This window comes from Poecile atricapillus, chromosome 22 (assembly GCF_030490865.1).
Source record: "Poecile atricapillus isolate bPoeAtr1 chromosome 22, bPoeAtr1.hap1, whole genome shotgun sequence".
NCBI lineage: Eukaryota > Metazoa > Chordata > Aves > Passeriformes > Paridae > Poecile > Poecile atricapillus.
In genome coordinates this window covers 1,508,105-1,533,209 of record NC_081270.1, presented here as the reverse complement: position 1 = coordinate 1,533,209, position 25,105 = coordinate 1,508,105, and the positions used below count along the sequence as shown (strand labels likewise).

Genomic DNA, 25,105 nt, shown 5'->3' with positions numbered 1-25,105 from the left:
CCGTGTCCCCTGTCCTCATGTCCCCACATCCCCCTGTCCCTACATCTCCCTGTCTCCCTGTCCCCACATCCACACATCCCCCTGTCCCCTGTCCCTTGTCCCCCTGTCCCCACATCCCCCTGTCCCCTGTCCCCACATCCCCCTGTCCCCTGTCCCCACATCCCCCTGTCCCCTGTCCCCACATCCCCCTGTCTCCTGTCCCTTGTCCCCCTGTCCCCCTGTCACCACATCCCCCTATCCCCCTGTCCCCACATCCACACATCCCCCTGTCCCCTGTCCCTTGTCCCCCTGTCCCCCTGTCCCCACATCCCCCTGTCCCCATGTCCCCCTGTCCCCACATCCACCTGTCCCCGTCCCCACATCCCCCTGTCCCCGTCTCCTGTCCCCCTGTCCCCACATCCCCCTGTCCCCACATCCCCCTGCCCCCGTCCCCCTGTCCCCTGTCCCCTGCTGGGCTCCCAGCACCACCCCTGGCTGAGCCAGGTCCCCTCAGGGCTGGGAGAGCTCATCCCTTGCTGGGATCTCCCTGGGACGGAGCTGCTGCCACCCCCAGCCCCAAAGCAGCGTCCCCCCAAGTGCTGTGCTCGGGGTGGGTGGGAATAAACCCCCGGGGCAGCGGGGAGGGGGCTGCAGCTGCTGGAACTTGCCTTGGCTGGAATATACTGCAGGATTTTGTCCGTGGTCGTGTCTCTTTCCTGGCCTCCGTCTATCCCAAAAAAGCTGGGCAGCTTTTTCTTGCCATTTTGTCTACAGAGGGAAAAAAAAAAAAACAACCCCAAAACACACATGGAAACAGATCCAGGCTGAGGCACAGTGAATCCTGCCCAGAAATAAGGAAGCCAGAACACCAAGCAAGCGATTTGTCACGGGCTTTCGAGTCATCCCAGCCCGGCCGAGGGCTGACAAAGCCTGGGAGAACTGCAAGGGGATTTTGCTGCACTTGTTGGGGTTTCTCTGCTTTTTTACAGCCAAATGAGCAGCTTGGCTCATCTGTGCCCCCAGAGCAGCGCAGGGCCCTGGCAGCTCCTGCAGAACCCCTGGAATGGGGAGGGATCCTCACAAATCCACGGGCAGATATTCACTGAGGGTTCGTTTCTGCCTTGGTGGCCTCCCTGTCCCTTTCCTCCCATTCCCAGTTTCTCCCCACGTGCACACCAGTACCAGGCAGCCACTGGGAAGTGCTGGGACATCCTCAGAGTGCAGCAGAAAACCAGGATAATCCCCATGAGTGTGGGGAGCAGGGGGTCAGCGGGACAGGAGGAGCTCTGGGGCTTGGCTGTCCCACCACAGGGCCCTGATGTGAGACCCCCAGGGCCCAAATTCCCAGAGGGATCCCCCCTCTTTTACCCCGAATTCCCTGAGGGATCCCCCCTCTTTTACCCCAAATTCCCTGAGGGATCCCCCCTCTTTTACCCCAAATTCCCTGAGGGATCCCCCCTCTTTTACCCCAAATTCCTCTAGGTATCCCCTCTCTTTTACCCCAAATTCTCTGAGGGATCCCCCCTCTTTTACCCCAAATTCCCTGAGGGATCCCCCCTCTTTTACCCCAAATTCCTCTAGGTATCCCCTCTCTTTTACCCCAAATTCCTCTAGGTATCCCCCCTCTTTTACCCCGAATTCCCTGAGGGATCCCCCCTCTTTTACCCCACAGGAGCTCCTCAGGCTCCCACAGGTTTGCTGCTGATTTCTGGCAGCACAGGACACCAAGGGGACACTTCAGGGTCTCCTTTTAATCAGAAACCCCCCAGCCTGGCAGAGTTTTGGGGATTTTTGGCACAGCCCTGTCTCTAAACCCAGCACAGCCAGGGCTGGCAGGTCCGTGAGGAATCACCCGGCTCCCTCCAGAGCTCTGTCCCAGCTCTGGCTGTGTTGCTGGGGGCAGTGGGAAAGCTGGGGGATGAATTCCCTGGAGCTGTTTTGGGACAGCCACCCACGGCCGCGCTCCCTGAGCCCTGCCCTGGCCAGCCCTGCACCCAAATCCCCAAATCCCGGATATTTTCTGCTGCTCCTCCTTCGGGTTTACAAACACAAATCCTACAGCAGAGCGCTGGGATTTGGGGCGTTCTCCCCAAAACCTGAGGAGTGGGAGCGTTGTTTTCTCACAGCAGCACCAGGACTCTGAATAAAACCACTCGCAAGTGAAATCTGGGAATATCAGGTGTTCTGCACCTCGTCCCGCCGGGGGGAGCTTAATTACCCAAACAAAAATTAACTCATTAGCGCTTCTCCCGAGGGCCGAGAATTCCATCCCAGGCACTCGGGGCCGGCTGATCCCGGGGTTTGGAAATGCGCAGCACCCCCGAAACCACCGGGAATTAGGAAATCCCCGCCAGGAGAGATCCCGCAGGGGATCCAGCCCCGCTCCCGCATCCCATGGCCGGACGGGGGGTACTCACTCCTTCTTCAGCGAGGGTTTCCTTCGGAAGGAGCTCCTGAAGCCGCCGGGAGCCTGCGGGACACAGGCGATGTTCCCCATGCCGGGATCGCTCCGGGACCGCTCCGGGATCGCTCCGGGACCGCTCCCGGCCGCTCCTCTCGCCCCGCCGGGACTCGAGTGGGTGTGGGCAGAGCCCGATCCTGCCCCTCGCTCCCGCCCCGCGGGCTGGGAGGGGCGAGCCCGGTACCTGTTCCCAGGGAATTCACCCCGAGCCAGCCGCAATTCCCGAGGCTCCGGCGGCTCCGAGCTGCGGCCGCAGCGGAGCCCATCCCGGAGCGCTGTCCCGAGTGGAATTCGGCCGCAGCTCCGGCCCAGATAAGGCTGCAGAGAGATAAAGGCGGTGGTGGTTGTTTAAGCATTAACAAAAATCTCCGGGGTTCCAAAGGCCGCTCCCAGCCGGGTTAAAAATACAAAAATTAATGGGCAGCGGGAAAAAAAGTATCGAACTGGGAACGCTAATCCAAATCTAGGAATGGTGGGAAATGGATGGAGGAAGCAATGAGCAAAAGGAGATGGGCACGAGCAGCAAAAAAAGAGAATATTTGTAGGAGAAATGCTTTAAAAGGAAGCGAACTAAAGATTTCTGACTGTGCTGCGAGTGACTCGCTGCGTGGAAATACAAACAATAAAAAGGAGAAGTTGGTGACAAAAGGTAAATGGAGACTCAATATTTCTGTGCTGAAAAAAAAACAAACCCAGGAATTAGGAAGAATTCCCAGCCATAGGAAAGGAGAAACCCTTTTCATTTTTGGGTGGCTGCTAAACACAAAACTTGAATGCTCTGGATCCAAAAATAGAGAGAATTCAGGTCAGAAAGTTTGAAAGAGCTGAACACAAAGGGCTTGGGTTGCTGTTGCAGTAAAGTCTTGCAGGACCACGGATTTGCAAAGAAATTGCATAATTTAAGAGGGATATCAGTGTTTCCACGGGTAAAATACCACCCCGGTAATTATGGGGTTGCCAGTTGCCAGCAATTCCTGGGAAAATGATGTAACAGCTGTGAGGGAGTTGGATTAACTTTGAGAATGACAGGAGGAGAACATAATTAATACAAATCAACACGGGCCTGTGGAAATCAGATCTTGTCAAACCAACTAAATTGATGGTACATTTGAAAAAAAAATCCGATTTAGTGAATATAAATAACAAATAACAAAAAGGATGTGATGTGACAAATCTACAGGTTATTTTAGGGGGACTCTGAGAGGAGATTTTCCTGTTGGAGTCAAGCTGGGGTTGACAGACACACACAGGGTGTGTTGGACTGTTCCCATTTGAGTTTTACCCTCGCAGTAACAAAATATTCCCCCAAAGGGATGGCACGGTCAGGCCACACTCGCCAGGAGAGAGCAGCTGAAATTGGATGTGCCATAAAATTTCTCCCCATCTCTGCCCTTTGAAAGCAGCTCCTTTATCCCCCTCCCCTTTCTGTCCAAAAGCCATTAACCCTTCCTGGCCCAGCGAAGCACCAGGACACCCCTCCGGAGGGGCCCCGGTAGAAATTCCGTGATTTCCTCGGCAGGGCTCGCTGGTGTGAGCTGGGAAATGAGGCTGTGACGGGAAAGCAGCAGCCCAGCAGGTCCTGGCCGGGCTCAGACACTGCAGCAAACAGCCCCAGCTGTGCTTCACGCAGGAAAAGCTCCATTCCTCCTGGATCCGTGGCTAACGCGCTCAGGCCGTGACCACAAACGTGCTGTTCCTGCAGTGTGCTGGAAATAAAACCCTGCTCAGAGCGGGGACACAGCTGCTGCTGCTGTCACAGGTCCTGTTTGCTCGCTGGGACACCCCTGGTCACAGGGCAGGGGACACCAGAGGCTGAGGACAGGATTGCCACCAGCACAGGGCACAGAGCTGTCCTGGAGCCACAGTTCTGCTCCCAGCAGAGCCTGAGCTGGAGGGAAGCAGCGCCGGGGCTCCAGGAAGGCTTTCAGAGCCCAGCAGTTATTTATAGGAGGCAAAGCAGAAGCAGGAGCAGCAGGAAAGGGAACACGAGGGGCTGCAGCCGGGCCAGGCATTCCAGCTCCCCCTCGGGCCCCAGGGCTGGTGCCAGGCAGCTCCTCCAGCCCCTGCAGGAGCATTCCCCTCCCTGGGCAGCAGGATGGCAGCAGCTGTCCCTGTCCCCAGCCACGGGGACAGACCGAGGGTGGCAGCTGGAGGGGCAGCACGGGGCTCCTGCTCTGCTCCACGCAGGGAGAGCTGCCAGGGAGCCCTGGCGAGGCCAAACCAGGGCTTGGTGGCACGAGAGGTGTAAATCAGCCTGGCTCTGGAGCCTCTGGGCCTGGGGCTTTTCCCACAGGGGCCCAGCACCAGCAGCACCTTTGTCCTGGGATCAGGGGAGGGTGACACTGAGGGGACAAAATCCCTGCTGTGAATACAAAGCCCCCCACACCCACCAAGGCCCCCAACAGCCTCAGCTGAGCCTGGGGCTGGGATTGGGCAAAAAGCTGCTGCTTTTAGCTCAGCTGTGCCACAGCAGAGCATTCCAAACTGGTTTGGGCCCCTCTGGCCTCCAACACCCCCACCAGCAGGGCCAGTCCCAGCTGGAGCGCAGTTCTGAGCAAATGCCTCGAGGCCTGGAGCAGCACCCTGGCAGCTGAGAGCTCACAGAGTCACATCCCAAGTCAGAGGAGATCCAGAGTCCAGCCCCTGCCCAGACACCCCAACAACCCCACCCTGTCCCTGAGAGCGTTGTCCAAACACTCCTGGAGCTCTGGGACCCCTTTCCCGGGGGGCCTGGGCAGTGCCCAACACCCTCTGAGGGAAGAACCTTTCCCTGATCTCCATCCCAAAGCCTCCCCTGGCACAGCCTGGCTGCTCAGAGCAGATCCCTCCCCTGCCCTGGGAAGCAGGGAGCAGCCCCAGGAGGCAGCCAGGGCAGGGAGAGTGAAGGATGCACGGGGCAGGATCCGGTATCCAAGAAAACGTCTTTATTGTACACGTTGGCTTCTATTGCTTGTGTCCCCTCCCCAGTCCCGTGTAGTGCAAAAAATTCCGAGAAACAGAGTTCCACATAAATAAAGTTACAGAGAAATCAAAGTGACAACGCTTGGACATGGATCTGGACCAGGTGTGCCCAGCAGGGAGGCCAAGGCAGCCCCCAAATCAGGGCAGGGGCTCCTGCCTGGCCCTGCTGGAAAAGCCCCCAGGGCCGGAGCCCCCCGGCTCGGGGACGCTCCTCTGCTGGGAATTCAGACAAGGAACATCTTGGGTGAGACACCACGAACTAAAACTGGCAGGGAAGCCACACAGAGTTGTTCTCCTCCCCTCAGACAGGGTTGCTACGCACAGACAGACAGACACAGACACACGTCCCCTCCGAGCTCTCCTCCTCCTCCTCCTCCTCGGCAGGGGACGTGCAGCACCAGGAGCAATCCCACCCTGGCATCTCCCAGGGCAGATGCTGACACCTCGTGTCCACACAGTGTGGGTCGGGGGGCTCGGGACCCCCAGAAGATGCTGGGGAATTGTTTTGCCCTTTCCCTTCCTCCTCCCTCTGGCACAGGGAAGCAGAGAGCACCTGCATAGTTTGGGCAGCAGAGACAAGAGGCTCCCTCCTCCCGGCTTTCCCTGCCTCAGGCTCAGGGGATATTGCTCAGGACCCAGCCAGGGGGGACAGGAGTCACTGTGCCCCCGTCCCTGGTGCTCAGGACAGCCTCACACACGATTTGCAGTGTGACCGCTGAAGATTCCAAGGGTACCTGGCACCACAACTCCCCTCAGCTGCTGCATTTCTCTCTCCCCTCAGGTTTTGCCCCAAGGCACAGCTCCCTCATTCCTTGTTTGAAACCAGCCCTGTTTCCCCCTCGGCAGCTCCTGCACTGCCCCTCCTGCCTGGGCTCCACTCTCCCTGCGTTCCTCTCTCCTCCTGAGCTCCTCAGACCAAGCCCAGCTCCAGCCCCTTCCACCTGTCCATGGCTGATCCTCCTCCCAAGGGGACCCTGGAGCCAGGGACACCTGGATGTGAGCCCAGCAGGAAAGAGGAATCCTGATGTTGCTCACAGGAATGGGATGGAAAGGGTCGAGAGCTCGCTCGGGTGGAGGCACACGCACAAAACAGAGGGAATTCACCGATTTCATCATTTTTTGAACAAAGCAGATTCCTCTGACCTTCCTGGGGCAGTCCACATGGACCAGGAGACAGCTGCAGAGTCTGGACACTCCCCTGCAGCACAGGGAGACGGGAGCTGCTGAGCTGTGACAGGCTGGGGCAGCAGGAAGGGGACAAAAAGAAGATTCAGAGCCTGTTCCAAAAGCCAAGAAGCTCAGACTGTCCTTGGGGAGAGGCTGGAGGGAGAAGCAGCCCTGGTTTCCAGAAGCTGCTGGGAATTCCAGGTGTACAACATGAGGCACTGTGAGTGGGCTGAAGGATACCAGTGGGCTTGGAAAACCTGCAGGCACCTGTCCAAAGGGGAAATCAGACTGCCAAGAAAAGGATCTCAAGTTGGGGAGTCCCTGTCTCATTTCAAACTCTTCTTTCTCCCCTCCAAAAAAAGGAGAAATCTCTTGCTACTTAAAAATTCAGGCCCACAGGTACCACAGGAGTGAAATGTGAGCTCTGTGAGTGAGAACTGGGGAGCAGTGGGGGGAAAAGGAGAAAGGAATGAGTTCCAAACAGGTGGAGCATATTTGCAATGCTACATTTGAACACAATTGAGGTACCAGTGGTTGAGTCGTTCCTCTGTGGTGTGGAGAGCACCTGATCTGTGCCTCAGCTCAGGGCTCACACACACAGCACACCCTGAAAACACCACACCACGGGGGCCCTGGCTCTAGGACAGGCCTTACAGTGCTAATTTATCCAACCTTTAGTTCATTAAAGTGGTTGCTTCATTGCCAGGGAGCCGCTAATTGGAAACGGTCCCTCCCGTGCTGCTTTCGGCATCTCACACATGCACACACCCCACCCATCCAGAGAGAGCCCAGGGCACAGGAATCATCTCCTCAACAAAAGAGAAAAGGAACTGCATCCCTTCTGCTGCCTCGAGAGCAGAGGGGATGGGGAATACGAGGGCAGAGTAAAAAATAAAGGGATATGAAGTCATATCGGCGTTCAAATAAAAAAAAAAAAAGGCAAATAAAAAAATTAATACCCAAAAAAGTAATGCCAGGCAATCCTCCTCGTTCAGAAGGCTGGACTGTTGTTTCTCCGAGAACTGATTCCTTTCCACAAACCCAGGATCTGCTTTGCAGAGAGGGGAGCAGCAGACAGGCCAGGCCAGGCCAGGGGCAGAGGCCAGCGATGGCACCGCGGTCCCCGTGGCCACCGGGCACTGGCCGAGGCTGAGCCGGGCTCTCGGTGCCCCAGGGCACCACCGGAGGGCTCAGGATGCTGCGTCCAGCTTCGCCTCCGACCCTCCCCATCCCGCGGGGCTGCGCCTGGGGCTGCTTCTCTCGCTGTGTTTAAGGCATCAAAGAGACACCCTGGGAGCCGGGCAGCGGCCCCGGAGTCCGGAACAGTGCAGGCTTGGTTTGGCTACAGTGACATTCAGGAGCGGCCGTGTCCCCCGGGGCCACCGCGGGGCTGGCAGTGCCCGGTGGCACGGCTGGAGCGCGGCAATCCCGGACAGCAGCGACGCTTCGGGCTCCCCCTGCCAGAGGAGCTTTCTGGGGGATGCTGGATGAGTCTGGCCGGGGGGAGAGCCCCCTCTTCTTGCCCTCCAGGGAGGGGCCAGCCCTGGAAGCACATTTGGTGGTCCTGGTGACCTCCACGGGTGTCCCCAGAGCAGGGAGAGCCCCCAAGAAGGGCTGGGCTGGGATTTGTGCTCCCTGCTCAGAGCGAGCGGCTGTCCTGCGGGGCCGGGCAGGTGCCACCTCTGTCCTGCAGGGCCGGGAAGGTGCCACCTCTGTCCTGCAGGGCCGGGAAGGTGCCACCTCTGTCCTCTGGGGCCGAGCAGGTGCCACCTCTGTCCTGCAGGGCCGAGCAGGTGCCACCTCTGTCCTGCAGGGCTGAGCAGGTGCCACCTCTGTCCTGCGGGGCTGAGCAGGTGCCACCTCTGTCCTCTGGGGCCGGGAAGGTGCCACCTCTGTCCTGCGGGGCCGAGCAGGTGCCACCTCTGTCCTCTGGGGCTGGGTGGGTGCCACCTCTGTCCTGCGGGGCTGAGCAGGTGCCACCTCTGTCCCCCGGGGCTGAGGCACGGCCGGGCTCGGTGTCAAAGGCTCGTGGAGGACACGGAGAGGGTGGGCGAGGAGGGCGGGGGGAAGTTGAGGAGCTCCAGCACGGCCACCCCCACGCTGCTCCGGCGGGTGAACATGCAGGACGCCGCCACCCACTTGTTGGTGCGAGGGTTGTACTTCTCGATGGAGTTCAGGCTGGAGCTGCCGTCGTTGCCACCCACGGCGTAAAGCCACCCGTCCATGGCCACCAGGTCGTGGGTGCTCCTGGAGGGACCGTGCAGAGAGCGTGGGGGTGAGGCTGAGTGTGGGGGGAGCTCAGCACCCCGGGGACCTGCCCAGGCTGCCCCACAGACACCCCCTGGCAGAGACCTCCTGGGGCACAAACGAGCAGAGCTCACAGATCTTCACCCCGACACTCTCATCCAAACCTCAGCAAACACCGAACCCTCTGAGCCCAAAATCCTCAGACTTGCAAGCCGTAATCCCTCCCGCAGCCCAGCAGTGTCTCTGTGGGCTCAGCCAGCTCAAGCCCTGCTTCTTTACAGCCACACAAACTGCTGAGGATGAATCCCTGTGCAGAACATCCCTGCTGTGCCCTCCTGGCACGCCCTCCGGTCCCTCTCAGCACCGCAGGAGCGCGGTGAGCCAGCCACAAGCCCTAGAAACCCTCTCTGTGCCCGTGTTCATGGCTTGCAAGGCTCAGCGAGGTGAGATCCCCGCTGAGGCTCCCGAGGGGGCACAGCCCGTTGTACCTGCGGATGTTCATGGGGGCCACGCTCTCCCAGGTGTTGGATTTGGGGTTGTAGCGCTCCACGGAGTTAAGGCAACTGGTGCCGTCATTGCCACCAGCCACGTAGAGCATCCCCTCGAGCACGGCCACGCCCGCGCTGCTCCGGCGGCTCAGCATGTTGGCAATGGGGCTCCAGGTGTTGATCTGGGGACAGGGAACCCATCAGCCACCACACAGGGCATTTCCCACACATCCCTGCTGGGGTCAGTCCTTCTGAGACCACACAGCTCCTGCCATGACAACCCCTCCAGGGGGACCTCATTTCTCTCCTCCTGCTCTCCCAGAGCTCCCAGGAGGAATCTCCTGCCTGGCTCAGGAGAGGACAGCAGCAGCTTGCAGGAGCCACCCCAGGGGCACAGAGACCCCCCTGCCAGGCCACCAGTTGTGTCCCAGCTGAATGCCAGCCCAGCCACGGGGCTTGAGCTGTATCTATTCCCAACCTGTGTCAGTGCAGCTGGGGCTTTGCAGCTCATGAAAAGCCTTCAGGACCTTCTCTTTGATCTTCCTGCAGTGAGTGACCCTGCTGGAGCGGAGCTGCGTGTCCCTGGGCACAACACATGTCCCCAGCCTGCCACCCTCCTTGCTCACCACGCTGGCTGTGCAGTCAGCAGGAGCTCATCTGGGAGCTGGGAACAGCTCAGGGCATGGACAGGATCCCTGCCTCCTGCAGAACTGCAGGCAGTGGGGACAGAGGGGGTTCTGGTGGCTGAAACCTCAAGGAGAGCTCCCACAGAGGAGCTTCGGGTTGTTCTGCTCAGGGCTGCACCCTGGCTCTCTGTCCCTGCTGATGCCCCTCCATCTCACAGCCACGCACGGTGGGTTGGGCCCTTCCTGAAGAGGGGAGAGGCAGAAGAGTCACCCAAAGCTCCCGGATTTACCTGGGGCTCGTACTTCTCCACCGTGGCTAAGTGCGATGAGCTGTCGTAGCCCCCGACTGCATAGAGGTTGCCTTCTGCAAAGACAGCCAGGGGGGGACAGGGATGAGCTAAGGACACGTCCCTGTGCCAGCACAGCCCCCACAATGGCACAGGTGCCACTCTGGAGGTGCCCACACAGGTCTGGGCTGAGCCCCCCCTGCCCCAGGCAGCTCCTCCCAGCACGGCCAGCCCGGCTCCCTCCCCTTCCAGCGGGAGTGGGGCGAAATATTCATCAGGCAGCTCCTGTCAAAGCTTCCCAGAGAGCTCCTTCTCCTGCTGCTTCTTGACCTCCTGGTTAGGGAGCTGCCAGTGCTCCCTGCCAGAGCCCCGGGGGGGTTTAGAGGAGGAGGCTGGAGCAGGGCAGTGCCAGGATGGGCTGTGGCAGGCTCAGAAGGAGCTGGGGATGGAGGGGAGGCTGGAGCAGGGCAGTGCCAGGATGGGCTGTGGCAAGCTCAGAAGGAGCTGGGGATGGAGGGGAGGCTGGAGCAGGGCAGTGCCAGGATGGGCTGTGGCAGGCTCAGAAGGAGCTGGGGATGGAGGGGAGGGAAGTTCTGAGCCAGCAGCGAGAGCTGAGAGCAGAGAGCAGGGCAGGGGACAGGCACGGTGACACTGGGACGAGTGGGAAGCGTCCCCAGGGAGATGCAGCTCCTGCTGGGGTGGGAGTGGGGCTGGGATCACTAAAAGGGATTGTCCTTTGACCAGTGAAGGACTGATCAGGCTATCCCTTCCTTTCCAGGGACAGGGGATCATCCACAGGCAGCCCCTTGCTCCAAACTAGAAGGGAACAATTTGTGGATCCCCTCAGGAGCTGCCTCCAGAGTGGGATGAATCCCAGTCATTAGGGGGGCTGAGGAGGGCAGAGGCAGGGAGCACATCAGGATGTGGCACAGGGGGCAGGAACTGCAGCAGAGCAGCAAAAGGAAGCCCCAGCAGTGCAGGAGAGCCTGCCCAGGACCCCCAGCCCCCGTGCAGCACCCACCTAGCGTGGCCACGCGGACGTAGCGTCTCCGGGTGCTCATGGCAGCGATGGAGGTCCAGGTGCCTGTCAGGGGGTCGTACCTCTCTGCGCTGCAGCAGGCAGGGACACAGGGACAAAAGGTGGGACACTGGAAAAGCCCAGGTCAAAGCTCTTGGAGGGGCAGCTCCCAAGGGAGTCGGGGATAGACAGGGGAAACGGAGGGAACTGACACAGGCTGGCTTCTGTTGGGGCACAGGGCTACAAAGAGGGGTTTTTTCCACTGGAAGAAGGAGCTGGGCTGTAAAACATCTACTCAAGGGTCAGGAGCAGGGCTCCCAGCTCCAGGGGCAGTGCATGCAGGAGCAGGGAGGGCTGGAGCAGGGCAATCCCTACCTGTTGAGGCACGAGGCCCCATCGTACCCCCCAGCAGCGTAGAGGAGCCCGTGAAGGGCTGCCACACCCAGGCAGCTCCTCCTGGTGCCCATGGACACCTCGGGCTGCCAGGAATTGGTGACAGGGTCGTAGGACTCCACTGTGGCCAGGTCAGAGGTGCCATCGTAGCTGCAGGGAGAGAAGGGGAGAAGAGGCTGCTCAGAGAAGATGTGGCTGCCCCATCCCTGGAAGCGTCCAAGTTGGACGGGGTTTGGAGCAAACTGGGATGGTGGAAGGTGTCCCTGCCCATGCCAGGGGTGGGATGAGATGAGCTTTAAGGCTCCAACACAAACCAGTCTGGGATTCGAAGGGAAGTGGGAGGGAAATGCCCAATTTCAGGAGGCAGACTGAGCTCCCGCAGCACAGGGACAGGGCTTTTCTATGGCTACCAACATAGATCCTGGATCACACTGACTCCAGGAGGCCCTGCTGAGCATCTGTGCTCCCAGAGCAGCCCCTGCCACCCTCCCCAGCTGCTCCCTGCCCCGTGCCGTGCCCCCTTACCCTCCCACGGCGTAGAGCTTGTTCCCGATGGCCGCGACGCCCACGCGGGCCCTGCGCGTGGACATGGAGGCCACCATGTGCCAGCGGTCGGTGCGCGTGTCGTAGGCCTCGCAGTCGCCGTGGATGGCGAACAGGCTCCCTCCACCTGCTCGGGGAGGGCAAACAGAGCAAACATAGCCCAGAAAACCCCGGGCTGGGCTCAGGGCTGGGGTTGGGGGGCGGCAGGGCCTTACCCACAGCGAAGAGCACGGTGCTGGCCCCCTCGCAGCGCCGCGGCCGCGTCCGGCTGTTGCTCAGGACCCCTCTCTGCTCGGGCATCAGGTGGTACTTGAGGGCCTCGATGAGCAGGTCCTTGCACTCCGAGTGGTGCCGCACCAGCAGCTCCGTGTCCACGTTGCTCATGAGGAAATCCCGGCTCAGCAGCGGCAGCCGCACGCACTTCATGAGCTGGGGGGACAGCAGAGCCTTGGGACACGGGACAGGGGGACAGGGCTGAACTAAAAGGGGACACGCTCAGGTCAGAGACCGGGGAGAAAGTCTTTACTCAGAGGGTGGTGGGGCCCTGGCACACGTTGTCCCATCCCCAGAAGTGTTCGAGGCCAGGTTGGAGCAATCTGGGATAGTGGAAGCTGTCCCTGCCCATGGCAGGGGATGAGATGAGATGGGATTTAACGTCCCTTCCAACCTGGACTGGAAGTGGTGGGACAGGGACCTGCTGCTCCTGCCCTGTCCTGCAGCTTCCTCCAACCATGTGCCCACCCAGCCCAGGCACTCGGAGATAGTGGGCAGAACCAGGCCCCCTTCCAGCTCTCTCACCTCTTTCCCAGCCCACTTTCCCCCTTTCCCAGCCCTCCCTCCCCCTTCCCAGCACACCTTCACCCCTTCCCAGCACACCTTCACCCCTTCCCAGCACACCTTCATCCCTTCCCAGCACACCTTCACCCCTTCCCAGCACTCTCACCCTGGGCACGTGCTGTCTCCTGCTGTCCACGTCGTGTTTGACCCAGCTGAGCACAGCCCTGTACACCTCCTCCTCCGAGGGCACGTTGAGGCTGTCGCTGGAAATGAGGTCCAGCACCTGCAGGGTGGGGAGGGCAGTGCTGCTTGCTGGGGACTGGGAGGAAAGGAGACATTCCCAGCTCCCAGCAAGGGGCCCAGTGGAACAGCAGAGCTCTGTCACCCAGAGATGCTGCGGGTTCCAAACAGCAACTGGGTGCCCCAAGGTTCAGCTTTGTGGGGACAGCTCTGACCTTCCTCCCTGTGCTGTGGCTGAGGCTGCTGCAGTGCCTGACAATTCCCATCCCTGTCAGTGGCATCAGGGCTCTGCTGGCATTTGTCCCTTCCATATTTCCTGGGACACACCCAGGAGCCCTGGCTGCTCCCAGAACTGTCCCTTCAGCTGCCCAGGGCTGGGCAGGGGGAGATGTGAACCCTCCCCTCGTTGTGACCCTCCCACTGCCCCAGGAAGAGGTGAAGGGAGGTCTCTGGTCCTGCTGAGGACCCCACAGGTCGGTGATGCAGAGCAAGGACTGGGAATTGCTCCTGCCCAGGGAGATGAGCTGGGGGCCACACAGGCACCACATGCTGACCAGCAAACATTAGCTGAGCTGATTTAAACACCCCAGCCACATGCCCAGGGCAGGCAGCACCTATTCCCTGGGCTGTGCTCCCAGAGCCAGGGCAGTGTGCTCAGAGCTCACGTGGCAAGCACCAGTGACCAAAACTACCCCCTGTCCTACCCTCCTACCCTTATTTCCCGTGGGATTCACCTGCTGACAGAGCTGTTCCCACAGCCTGACCAGAGTGGGGCCAAAGCCCAGAATCTGGGTACAGCTCCCTGCCAAACCCCATCCCCCAGATCCCTCGGGCTTTTCACCCACCCACAGAGCAGGAAAAGCTTTGCTGCACCCAGACCTCCCCACTGCCAGCAGAGCCTCACCTGTTTAAGGGGCAGCAACATGAACTCCTCTGTCTTGGACACCTCCACGAAGTGCTGCAGGACGTACTTGTGGGCAGACTTGAGGAGGTCGCTGCAGGAGTGCGTGTCAGCAAAGCCACGGATGCCCAGGCAGTTGGAGGGGTCGAGCTGGCTGAGCAGGAACTTGCAGCAAGCGTCCCGCACACCATTGAGCTGAAGCAGGCTGGCAGCAGGAAGGAGGGTCTGGCACGGTGGAAAAGAATGGGGGAAAAGGGAGTTTCCAGGGCAAGGAAACGATTTTCACCCTCGTCCCACCACAAGTTATGAGCAGAGCAGGTTTTGTGAGCACCTCCAGGCACAGAAGCAAAGAAAGGACAGAGCACTCCTGGTTTCTGAGGTAAAGAGCAGCTGGGAAGGACTCCTGTAACACCCCCCAGGGCCAGGAGAGCGGCAGGTGCTCAGGAATGGAGCTGGGAACTGCACAGTGCTTTGAGGAGCCGCCTCTGGGAAGGGAAGCAGCTAAAGCCCCTGACCACTGCCAGACCCAGCTGCCACCACAGGAACAGCTGGCAGTGCTGAGCAGAAGGAGAGAGGAGTCCCCAGGAGGCAAACGTGCTAGAGAACAGCTTTGTGGAGAAGGGGGATTTGGGGAAAGCTCCTACCTGCACATTCCCCTCTCCCACCACGATCTCAGCCGTGTAGGCGTATTGCACCAGCTGCTCCAGCGCCTGGGGGTCGATGTCATGCAGTGTCACATGGGTCTGGCGGCTCTCACTCATCTCATCTGGGGCAAAGGACACCAAAAATGAACAAAAAGCCCCCCAGCAGGGCTGTTTCCCCACAGGAGGATGCGTGGAATGAGCTGCATCCACCTCCACATCCCAGCCCAGGGAGGTTTTTCCTTCCAGCTCTAGGGAACGGGGACCAGGACTGGAGGAGGGACCCAGGATCCCGTGCAGGGGGCTGAGGGCAAAGGGAGTCAGGGGAGGGGGTGACACGGGGGATTTAACCATGCATGGAATGAGCTGCATCCACCTCCACACCTCAGCCCAGAGAGGTTTTCTGCCCAGCTCTTAGCAAGGAGAAGCTGTAGGGATTGGGGGCCAGGACAGGAGAAAGGGCACCAGGATCCCTGTGCAGGCAGCTGTGGACAAAGGGAATCAGGGAAAAGGATGATTGAACCATGCATGGAACAAGTGGTTTGTTTTTGGAAGGTTTCCTGCCCAGATGTAGGGATTGGGGGCCAGGACCCTGTGCAGGAGAGGCCACCAGGATCCTGCACACGGGCAAAGGGATTCAGGAAAGGCAGCGAAATGCGGAATATTCCTGCTCTTACTCACAGAAGCGACCCATGAAAGGGCAGGGCAGTGAGAACAGGGAGCGGGGAGAGGATTTGGAGAGGAGAGGGCTGCGAGCAGGGCCAGCCTGTCCCTGGGGAAGAGAGGACTCTACTTGCTTGTGAACATGGCGTGGAAGTAGGGGCTGCACGACGCCAGCACCACCTTGTGGGCCTTGATCTCCTTGGTGGCCACGTGCAGGACGATGTCGCAGAGCAGCCCCCGCTGCCGCATGCGGTTCATGCACACGAAGGCGTCGTGGTAGTGGCGCTTGGAGTTGTGTGAGATGCTGTGGCCGTCGCGGTTCAGGAGCTGCACTCCCCCCTCCATGGCTGCGGCGGGCAGGGAAGGGGACGGTCCCTTCCCACCGCCTCTGCGACGGGGGACAAGCAGAGGGTCAGCCTGGGCCTAAAGAGGCCACCGGAGCACGGGCTGGGCACAGGTAAAGGAATAAAGTGGGGATTTATTAAAAAGCCCTTTAAAGGATGCACCTTGGGCAGTGCAAGAGCCTGGTCGAGGCTGCACCAAAGATGGACCTAAAATGGATCCAAGATGGACCCAAAATGGACCCAAGATGGACCCAAGATGGACCCAAAATGGACCCAAGATGGACCCAAAATGGACGCAAAATGGATCCAAAATGGACCCAAAATAGACACAAAATGGATACAAGATGGACCCAAAATGGACCAAAAATGGGCCCAAAATGGACCCAAAACGGACCTAAAATGGATCCAAGATGGACCCAAGATGGACCCGAAATGGATCCAAGATGGATCCAAGATGAACCCAAATGGACTCAAAATTGACTCAAGCTGCACCCAAGCTGGACCCAAGATGGACACCCAGTCACGAGTTTTCACCCTTTTATAAGTTTTGGTCCATGTCCACATTGGGGTTAATTGCCCAATCACAGCTTCAGTTAATGAAGTCTCATCCTCCCAGTTTGCTCCATCAATTCACTGTTTACACTTTCTGGGCCTGAAGCTGTCAGGTGTCCTTGGTTCTGGGGCTGGAAGGGATTGTTTTGTCTGACTGAACTGTCCTAAACTGCTCCCACTCTAGATAAAGTTCAGAGTTATATCCTCCTGCAACACAGAATCTGGGAAACATGAAAGCTAAAACCGAAGGCATCAATCCAGGCTTTAGCCCTGGGTGATCCCTGTGGGAGCCACCACAGCTCAAACACCCCATGCTGACAGCGACCCTGACCAGGGGAAATGTCATTTGGTTCAAACAAAGAGGGGAAATTCAGGTTCAATATGGGGAAGGAATTCTTCTGTGTGAGGGTGGGGAAGCCCTGGAATGGATTTCCCAGAGAAGCTGTGGCTGCCCCTGTATCTCTGGAAGAGTCCCAGGCCAGGCTGGATGGAGCTCAGAGCACCCTGGGATGGTGGAAGGTGTCCCTGCCCGTGGAACCAGATGGTTTTTACAGTCCCTTCCAACCCAACCCATTCTGTGATTCTAGGAAAACAAAACCTGCCAGATCAAGGAACATTTATTCACGCAGAGATTTCCTCCCTCCGGTGCCGTTTGCATCCAGGCTGCTCCGAAAGGCCTCTGGCTGCCTCTGTGCCAGCAGCACCCGAGAGCTGGGGGGGTGAGGAGGGGATGACTGAGCAGCAGGAGGAAGGAGGAGGAGGGAGCAGCAGAGAAAAAGGCAGCTTGAATCAAAACCGAGCCTGCAGCTGCCCCCGCATCCCTGCGGCGAGAGAATCCCCTCAGCCTCCCGCTCCTCGCACACCTCCACATCAGCCCTGCTGAGCCTAAAAATAGCAGCCCAGCATCCTGTGCCTGCTCAGCCACGGCTGCAGCCAGCTCTCCCCTTCAGAAAGAGCAGTTGTAGCACGTACGAGAGTCTGGGGGAGGAAGAAAAGATGAATAAACATGTTTCCTGAGCGGGGAGAAGCCTGCAATGCCCTTTTCTATTGGCATCACCCGGAGTGCTACGAGATTCCTCCTCTCCCTGCAGCGGGGAGGGCTCGGGGGCACAGGGCAGAGGCAGGGCCTGCTGGTGCTTTCCAGCAGGGACACCGGGATGTCACCGTGCCCTGGGCAGTGAGGAGGAGCCCATGAGTGTGGTCATGTCCTCCCACATCCCCGGGATACCCCATCTCCTAATTCACATCTGCTGGGTGCCCACAGAAAGGAGGTTTTTCGTTATTAGCACCCCTGCCTGGGCTCCAGAGGGTCGGGGTTAAGCTCCAGAGGTCCTTTCCCAGAGCTGCTTTAGGGCAGGGAGCAGACAGAGCTTCCCCACCTCCGTCCCCAGCTGCAAGCTCAAGGGCTTTCCTGCTCTGCCTGGGCCGCTCTCCCTGTGCCATCCCTGCTGAGCACAGTTGTCCCCATCAGTATTTCAGTCATGTCCCCGCTCCAGAGCTCTCTCCTGTCCCTCCGGGGGGCTGGGAGCGAGGGATCCGCAGCAGTGGCAGGGCTCGGAGGGGACAGTGCAGGACACGGCTGGGAAAAGGTGGCACTGCTGCTCCTGGGAGATGTGGGAGGAAGGGTCTGGCACCCCGGGGCAGCACCCAGCGGGCACAGGAGACTTCCAAAGAGTTCCCTTCCAGCCCTGCCACGAGTCCCTGCCCGGCCCTGGGTGAGTGGCAAGGGTGACACTGTCCTCCCTTGCAGTGACCCCCATGGCCAGGAGGCAGAGCTGGCACCAGGGCTGGCACAGGGCTGTGCCACCCACCCTGAGTGACACTGCCACCGTGTCACCCGGCCTCTGACACGGCCCAGCAGGGAGCAGGACAACACGGAGGTGCCACCCCTGCCACGGGGCTCCACGGGTGTCCCCAAAGCAGGGGACAGTGCTGGCAGCCTGAGCCAGCTGTGCTTGGTGGCTTTTTGGCTCCAGCCTCTCTGAAGAGCTGCTCACCCTCCCAACAGCCCCATGGGACAGCGTCACCCTCCAGGAGCCCTGGCACAGGGCTGGCTGAAGCCTGGCAGTGGGTACAGTCCCCACTGTCCCCTCTTCGGTCCTACTGCCCCCTCCACCCCACAAGTTGTCCCCAGCAGAGCTGTTCTGATTTAATGGCTCAGAACAAAGGATGGAACACCCCAGCGCTGTTCCCTGTGCCGAACTCCCCACCTCGCTGGCAGTGCTAAATATTCCTCGTTTCCTTGTTAGAACTTCATTCCCAGGAAATGAGGGTCTGTGGGATGTAATTAATGGGGAACGCTGCCTGCACCACAGGAGACAGTGCAGCAGTGTCCAGAGCTCCAGAGGGGGAAGGAAGCACAAGCCCACTTTTGTGGGCAGCAGCAGCAGTGCACGTGTCCCCATGGGCTGGGACGGATGTGCTGCCTCCCTTGGAATAACTCTGAGGTTATGGCACAAAAAAAAAACCAAAAAAAAAAAAAAAAAGGAGGCGTTTGTTTGGCTTCTCTGCGCCAGAGCGTGGCCATGCATAACAGCTCTGTTAATTAATGCAAATGATCCCTGCCCAAAGGGAGGCCTGTTCTCTCCACACAAAAAACCATATTTTGCTGGGAGTGAAAAGAAGTGTGCTGAGCAATAAACAGGGAACAGAGGATCCTCCAGGGAGAAGTTCCGAGCCTGCCCTTTCCCCAGGAAGGCCCTGGAGAATAGGTTTTTGTTGACAGCCTGGATGGGGATTTTGTGTCTGGCAGGAGGGCTGGGAGGCAGCAGGGACACATCCTGTGCAGCTGCTCAGATGGTGGGCACGGGGGATCAGGGGACAGCCCCATGCCCGCAGGCCTGACACGCAGTCAAGCTTAAACCCATCCCCTCCATGTGTCCCCATCCCTTTGTGCCACATCCCTGCGAGCCTCTCTCCTGGAAAATCAGCTGTTTGTGCACAGCTCTGCGTCTCCCACACAAGTGCTGCCTTTGGAGAAGGCACAAAGCCCTCGCTGGCGCTGGGCTCTGGCTGGCACAGCAGCACAAACCAGGTCTGCAAGGTGGCACCGTGGTGCCAGTCCCCTTCCAGGGCTGGAGCCAGAGCAGTGCCCTCCAAAATGGCACAGCCAAACTCCCCCTGGGATGGAGCAAAAGAGGACCACAATGGAGCAGCATTTTTTCATCAATAATCAAATGCCAGGGCTGTTTTCACAGCTACAGCAGATCTGCACTGCCCTCACCCCGCAAACTCAGATATCCCAATTTATGTCTGCTTTCAGAAGGCAAATTACAAAATAAATTGCATTCCCACCTTCCCTGCTCCCTTCCCCACAACAAACACAAGCAGAGAGGATGGGAACCGTTCAGCTGTGCTGCGCAGAGCCCAGATGCAAAGCAGGCACTAAATCCAGGCGGATGTCCCCACCAGGATGTGTCACATCAGTGTCACTGACACAGACAGAAATGAAACGCTCTGGGCTGCAGTCCTTTCTCAGCCCTTGCAAGGCTGTGCCTGCACACAGGGAGCTCAGGCAGGCACTGGCAGCGTGCAGCAGCTCCCTGGGTTCATTGTGTACAGGCTGGAGAGTCAGCACTGGCGAGGAGGCAGAGGGAGGGAGCTGCTCCAGGAGCAGGGGGATGCTCTGAGCTGCAGATCCTCACGCTCCCCACGCCTGGACAGAGGTCAGGGCTGAGATTTTTGATGCAGGGAGTGTGGCAGTGAGGGAGCTGTCCCTCCTGGAACCAGCCCTGCCTTCAGGAGGGAGACACAAGTGGGGAGCTGGCAGTGCCAGGGCAGCTGGGACCCCTCGGTGGGGACACAACAACACAAATGGAGTGAGCAGCAGGGACAAGGAGCACAGCCCAGCCCTAAACCCCCTCCAAACCTCCTCTCCTCCATTCCCTCTGCCCCTGCCTTCCCTTGGCGAGCTCCTGCAGCTCCCTGGCATGAATGTGCTCGGAGGGAGCCTCAAGGCAGAGCAGGGCAGCACAGACAGTGCTGAGTCTGCAGGACTGAGAATCCCCAGCTCCCAGGAGGGTTGGGGCTTTTTTTTTTTTTTTTTTTTTTTTTAAATGAATTAGGCATAACTGACACGCACTGAATCCTCCTGTCTAGACATCTGCAGAGAAGTGACAAGCTGCCAGGGAGGATGTGGAGCCTCGGCAAGGGGGTGGGGAGGACAGGGAAAAGCTGCACTCCACTGCCAGCTCCAGGCACAGAGACAGCGCTGGCTCCAGGCGAGAAGGGCACTCAGCACACTGACCTCGGCACAGCCTCCCTGGGCTGGCCCTGTGCTGCACACCCCAGGCTGGAGGCCTCTCCTAACGAAAGCCTGGCTCCTCCTTACTCCTGGGGAGTTTTGTTTGGAAGCTCCAAGCCGCTCCCAGCTGCCCCAAAAAGTGAGAGGAAGGAGCACAAGGCAGAGGCTCAATGCCCTGGGACATTGCCATGTCTCAGAGGGATGAAGGGCATCCTCATCTCGCTGCCCACAACCTTCTCCTCACCTCCCACAGGCAGCAGCTCTTCCTTCAGACACCTCTGAACTCAGCTTTTGTCTCCTGTGTTTTGCAGCCCCAAGCAAGACTCCACGGTTGAGGGATTCCGAGGCATCTGCACCAATATTTGGGTCATTTTCAAGTAATTGGTTGTGAGGGTCAGGACTGGGCGAGGTTTGGGACTGCTGAATTCCCGGGTTAGGGAGAAACAAGGAATATAAATGGATTCTTGCCTTGAGATGCTCAGCAAAATGTGCAGGTCCCCAGCTGCACTGGGGTTAGACTGCGGCTCCCAGTCCAGCACAAAGCACACCAAAATCAGCAAAAAGAGACGGGAGCTGGCAATGTGGGTCATGTCCTGATTCCCCTTCCCAGTGTCCCCAGCAGCCACGGCAGAGGAGCCTCTGTGGCACAGGCCTCGTCACACACAGCAGGTGCCCTGCCAGGCCCAGCCCTGCGGAGCTCCTGCTGCCTCCTGTGACACAATCCCTGTCCCCAGCTCATCTTCCAGACAGGTGAACATGAGGGGAGAGCGCTCAGGCCATGGGAGAGCCGAGCACAGCCACACTCCTGACCCCCAGACCTGCTGGCAGCTCCCTGTCCCCATCGTCCTTGCTCCAGGGAGGAACTGGGTCCTGCAGCTCTCTGCCAGGCCAGCTGCTGGTGGTGACACTGGGCCAGCTCACAGCCGGTCACCACTGCCCAGCAGTGCCCTGGTGTCACAGGACAGTGATGAATCTGGGGAGGTGCAGCAGGAGACACCACCTGGCTCCAAAAGGGAAGGATAACTCCACATGAGGCAGCAGCTGGAAATGACAGGAGAAAGCAGGAAAAAGCACTCGGATCTGCCGGCTGCAAACAGGCAAGGAGATCTTTTACAGGTGGACAGGACAGAAATAATTCTGCTGTCTCTCCAAAGCAGGAGGTGACCAGTGGGCATTGCCTGGCTCAGCCCTTCCAGGGCACCCACACCACTTTCAGGAATGGTTCCCAAGGCCTCCTCCAGCCTCTCTCTGCCAACACAGACCAGACCAGCTCTGCACCTCCTGCTCTGCACAAGCTCTGAGCTTCTGTGGAGCAGTGGGAAAGTCTCTCCAAGCCAGGAAACAAAAGAATTCCCTCACATCTTCTGGCAAGCGGCAGCACAGGCCACATCCCTGAACACTGAGCTGTGAGGAGCCGCTGACACCATGGCCTTGAGCTCACTGGCACAATGGGGCCCTGCCAAGGCCAGCAGGTCCCAGACCCTGGGAACTGCAGCTGGAGGAGCTCAAATTCCCGTCCCTGAGGAGCCACATCCTTTAGGGATGGTTTGCAGCAGGCCAGGCAGAGCAGATGGAGCCTCTCAGGCCTCCCAGAGCCAGCCTGGCCCAGGCTTTGGGGGCAGAGCTCCAGCTCCTGAGGAGATCCAGGAGGCAGCACTGGGACTCCAGCAGGACTGCTCGAGTTGTGGAGCTGCTGAGCCTGAAATGCAGCAAAGCAAGGACCCCGAGCAGCCTCCCCAGCAGATCTTCAGCCTCCAGAGGACGCCTGCTTTGATTTGCGCTCCATCTCCAGAGGCCCAGGCTGGCGCGAGGGAGCAGGGGCAGATGGCCGCTGTCTGTGCTGGCAGAACAAAGACGTCCCACTGCCACCCCCACCGAGCTGACCTCGGCTGGCAGGAAGCACCAGGGACCGTCCCAGCTCCCCGAGATGCTCAGGAGCGGCTCCATTTGGATGCTGGGCTCCGAAGCCAAGAGAGCAGGTGCCTGTTCCGCCTGCCAGCTCCTGGTGTGCTCTGAATTAGCTGCTCTTTGCTGTGATTCATTAATCACTCAGTGCTCAGGAAGGAAACTCAGATCTCTACACCCAACATCTCCCCGAGTCTTACTCACTGCTGTGCTGAATAAAGGATTTCCAGCAGATGTTCCCGGGCCGGGAGAGAAACTCGGGGTGCAGAGGAAAGGGTTTGCTTTGGCTGCAGGGGTGAAAACCAAAAGGCCACTGAAGGGTCAGAGAGCCCCAAAACACTGCAGCTGTAACAAACCAGCACCTCTTTGTGCTAAAGGCACCCAAACACGTCCACGTGTTGCTGAATCGCTCCAGAATCACCTCCAGCAATGCAGAGCCCCCCAGAATAATGCTGTGGACAGCAGGCATTGAAGTCAAAGCAGAGCTGGCGTCCTGCACAGAGACCCACCAAAGCAAGGCCACTGCTCCTGCGGGCTGGCACAGAAGGGACAGTGCAGGGACAGTGCAGGGACAGTGCAGGGACAGCCACCTTCGCCTTCCTTGCCGAGTCCAGGGCTCTGCTCCCCGGAGAGGGAGGCGTTTGCTCAGCCAGCAGAACCAGCCCAGCTGCCAGCCTGGCCTGAGCTCCCGGGACCAGCTCCAGCTCCAGCAGCAGCGATGCTGTGGCTCAAGGAGAGCCCTCTGTCCTGACAGCCACTGCAGAGGCCACAGAAAAGCTGCATCCCACGGCCCCTACAAGTTTCCAGAAAACCCGAGGCAGCGCTTCTTCCCCCCGTGCCCTTCAGCTCGGCCGGCACAGCCAGCACCGAGCCCCGAGTGCGGTACCGGGGACAGGGGACACGGCACAGCCAGCACCGAGCCCCCGAGTGCGGTACCGGGGACAGGGGACACGGCACAGCCAGCACCGAGCCCCTGAGTGCGGTACCGGGGACAGGGGACACGGCACAGCCAGCACCGAGCCCGCGAGTGCAGGGGACACGGTACAGCCAGCACCGAGCCCCGTGTGCGGTACCGGGGACAAGGGACACGGCACTGCCAGCCCCGCTCTGCGGCGGCTCCCGGGGCTCCCGAGCTGCGGCTTTTCCCTTTTCCAAGGGGATCTCGCCAGGACTTGGCAAAGGACAGGGAAGGAGGGCACAGGGATGCTGCCGGTCCCGGGGATGTGCCGCGGTGCAGAGAGAGCGGGCACGGGGACTGAGAAGGGCATCGGCTGTTCCAAACCTCTGCAAACATTTGGGAACTGCACCACTTGTGCCAGAACCCTTGGAAACGGCTCCGGTGATCCCCCCGGACGTGCTGCGTGGTACCCCGAAAGCAAACTTGCTCTCCGAGGAGGGATGCGCAGGAGCAGCGCCGGGAGTGATGGAGCGGCAGCTCCTCCGGGGGTCCCCCCATCATCCCCCGGTGACCCCTCCGGTGTGTCCCCATCCCCGGTGACCCCTCCGGTGTGTCCCCATCCCCGTTACCCCTCCGGTGTGCCCCCATCTCGTTACCCCTCCGCTCCCCCTCCTCCCGCGGTCTGAGCGCCCCGGCCCTGCCGGGCAGAGGGACAGGGGAGGAAGAAGAGGGAGAGGAAGAGGCAGACGAAGAGGAAGAGAAAAGGAGGTGCGGGCGGCAGGGCCGTGCCCCGGCGGTACTCACGGCTCCGGGGCGGCCACGGCCCGCGCCGGGGGATGCTGCGGGTCGCCGCTACACCCGCAGCGCTACCGCCGGCCCCGCGCCGGGGATTCGGGGCGGGCCGGGGGCGGGCAGGTGCGCGGCGGCGGCGGCGGCCGCTCCTCCTGGAGCCGGGGCGGCCCCGCGGCTGCGGCTTCCTCCGTCACCCGGAATAACCCCGAGGCGAGGCAGGGGGGGCGCGGCCCGGCCCCGCACGTGTGTCCGTGTGCGGGCCCAGCGCACCGAACCGAGCGGCACCGGCCCCGCTGCGGGCCCGGCACCGGCACCGGCACGGGGGCGGGGCCTGCGGGTGGGGCGGGGCTAAGGGGAGAAAGGGGCGTGTCCATGGGGACAGGCCCCGCCCCGGTACCGCACAAAGGGAGAGATGGGCGGGGTTATACTGGGGGCGTGGCCAGTCCTGGTGGGCGTGGCCTGAGCGGGGTGTCCCAAAATAATTTATGCAGGAAAAGACCTTTGGGATCGTGGAGGCCAACCTGGGACCTCTCCCCACCTTGTCACCAGCCCAGAGCACTGAGTGCCAGCTCCAGGAGTTCCTCGGACACCTCCAGGGATGGGCACTCCAACACCTCGCTGCACAGACCCGTCCAAGGCCTGGCCACCCTTTCCACGGAGAAATTCCTCCTGATGTCCAACCTCCAACCAGCTTAAAACTCTGTCCTGGTGTCCTGCCACTTGTTAGGTGGGAGAAGAGACCACCCACAGCCTTGCTGCAGGTTGTTGTGCACAGTGAGAACGTTCCCCCTGAGCCTCCTTTCTCCAGGCTCAGCTCCTTAAACCGCTGCTCATGGGATGTGTGGTGCAGACCCTTCCCCAGCCTCATTCCCCTTCCTCGGACACACCGCAGCCCCTCAGTGCCTTTCCAGTGGACACACTGCACCCCAGTATCCTTGCAGTGGACACTGCAGGCCCTCAATGTCCTTGCAGTGGACAC

The 25,105-nt window shown here is 59.9% G+C and overlaps 2 protein-coding genes across 6 annotated transcripts in view; both read right to left on the bottom strand.

Annotated features, from left to right (window-relative positions):
* The window catches only part of PLEKHN1 (pleckstrin homology domain containing N1), a 28,551-nt gene extending 25,830 nt beyond the window's left edge, over window positions 1-2,721 (bottom strand). For 3 of the 4 annotated variants that reach the window (XR_009279359.1, XM_058855384.1, XM_058855385.1), the window contains exons 1-2: window positions 2,397-2,500; window positions 648-747 (exon numbers count right to left, since the gene is read on the bottom strand). Coding sequence is in view for 2 of the 4 variants with exons in the window: in XM_058855384.1 (XP_058711367.1) it covers window positions 648-747; window positions 2,397-2,476 (180 nt within the window). In the remaining 2 variants the exon portion in view is untranslated. Of the gene's footprint in view, window positions 1-647; window positions 748-2,396; window positions 2,501-2,624 lie in introns of those variants that run through there. The other variant, XM_058855386.1, reaches the window with a different exon arrangement.
* Window positions 2,722-5,374: 2,653 nt separating this feature from the next.
* KLHL17 (kelch like family member 17) lies at window positions 5,375-24,424 on the bottom strand. Of its 2 annotated transcripts, XM_058855390.1 has the most exons (12): window positions 24,139-24,424; window positions 15,527-15,780; window positions 14,733-14,854; window positions 14,092-14,313; window positions 13,114-13,230; window positions 12,386-12,599; window positions 12,153-12,297; window positions 11,610-11,777; window positions 11,238-11,326; window positions 10,220-10,293; window positions 9,304-9,485; window positions 5,375-8,815 (listed from the first exon to the last, which is right to left on the bottom strand). In XM_058855390.1, exons 2-12 carry the CDS (start codon window positions 15,735-15,737, stop codon window positions 8,587-8,589), a joined length of 1,773 nt encoding a protein of 590 aa, XP_058711373.1. In that variant the 5' UTR covers window positions 15,738-15,780; window positions 24,139-24,424; the 3' UTR covers window positions 5,375-8,586. The 2 variants fall into 2 exon arrangements, with proteins under 2 accessions (XP_058711373.1, XP_058711374.1); XM_058855391.1 differs by lacking the exon at window positions 24,139-24,424 and having other exon boundaries at window positions 15,527-15,817.
* Window positions 24,425-25,105: the final 681 nt, after the last annotated feature.

Bases quoted from the DNA above. Each gene is read 5' to 3' on its own strand.
- KLHL17 (XM_058855390.1), bottom strand. From the start codon at position 15,737: ATGGAGGGGGGAGTGCAGCTCCTGAACCGCGACGGCCACAGCATCTCA. The intron at 14,314-14,732 runs GTAGGAGCTTTC...CCACCGTGCCAG, and splicing joins TGGGAGAGGGGAATGTGCAG to ACCCTCCTTCCTGCTGCCAG. The intron at 12,298-12,385 runs GTAAGGCCCTGC...CTCCCCGAGCAG, and splicing joins CACCGTGCTCTTCGCTGTGG to GTGGAGGGAGCCTGTTCGCC.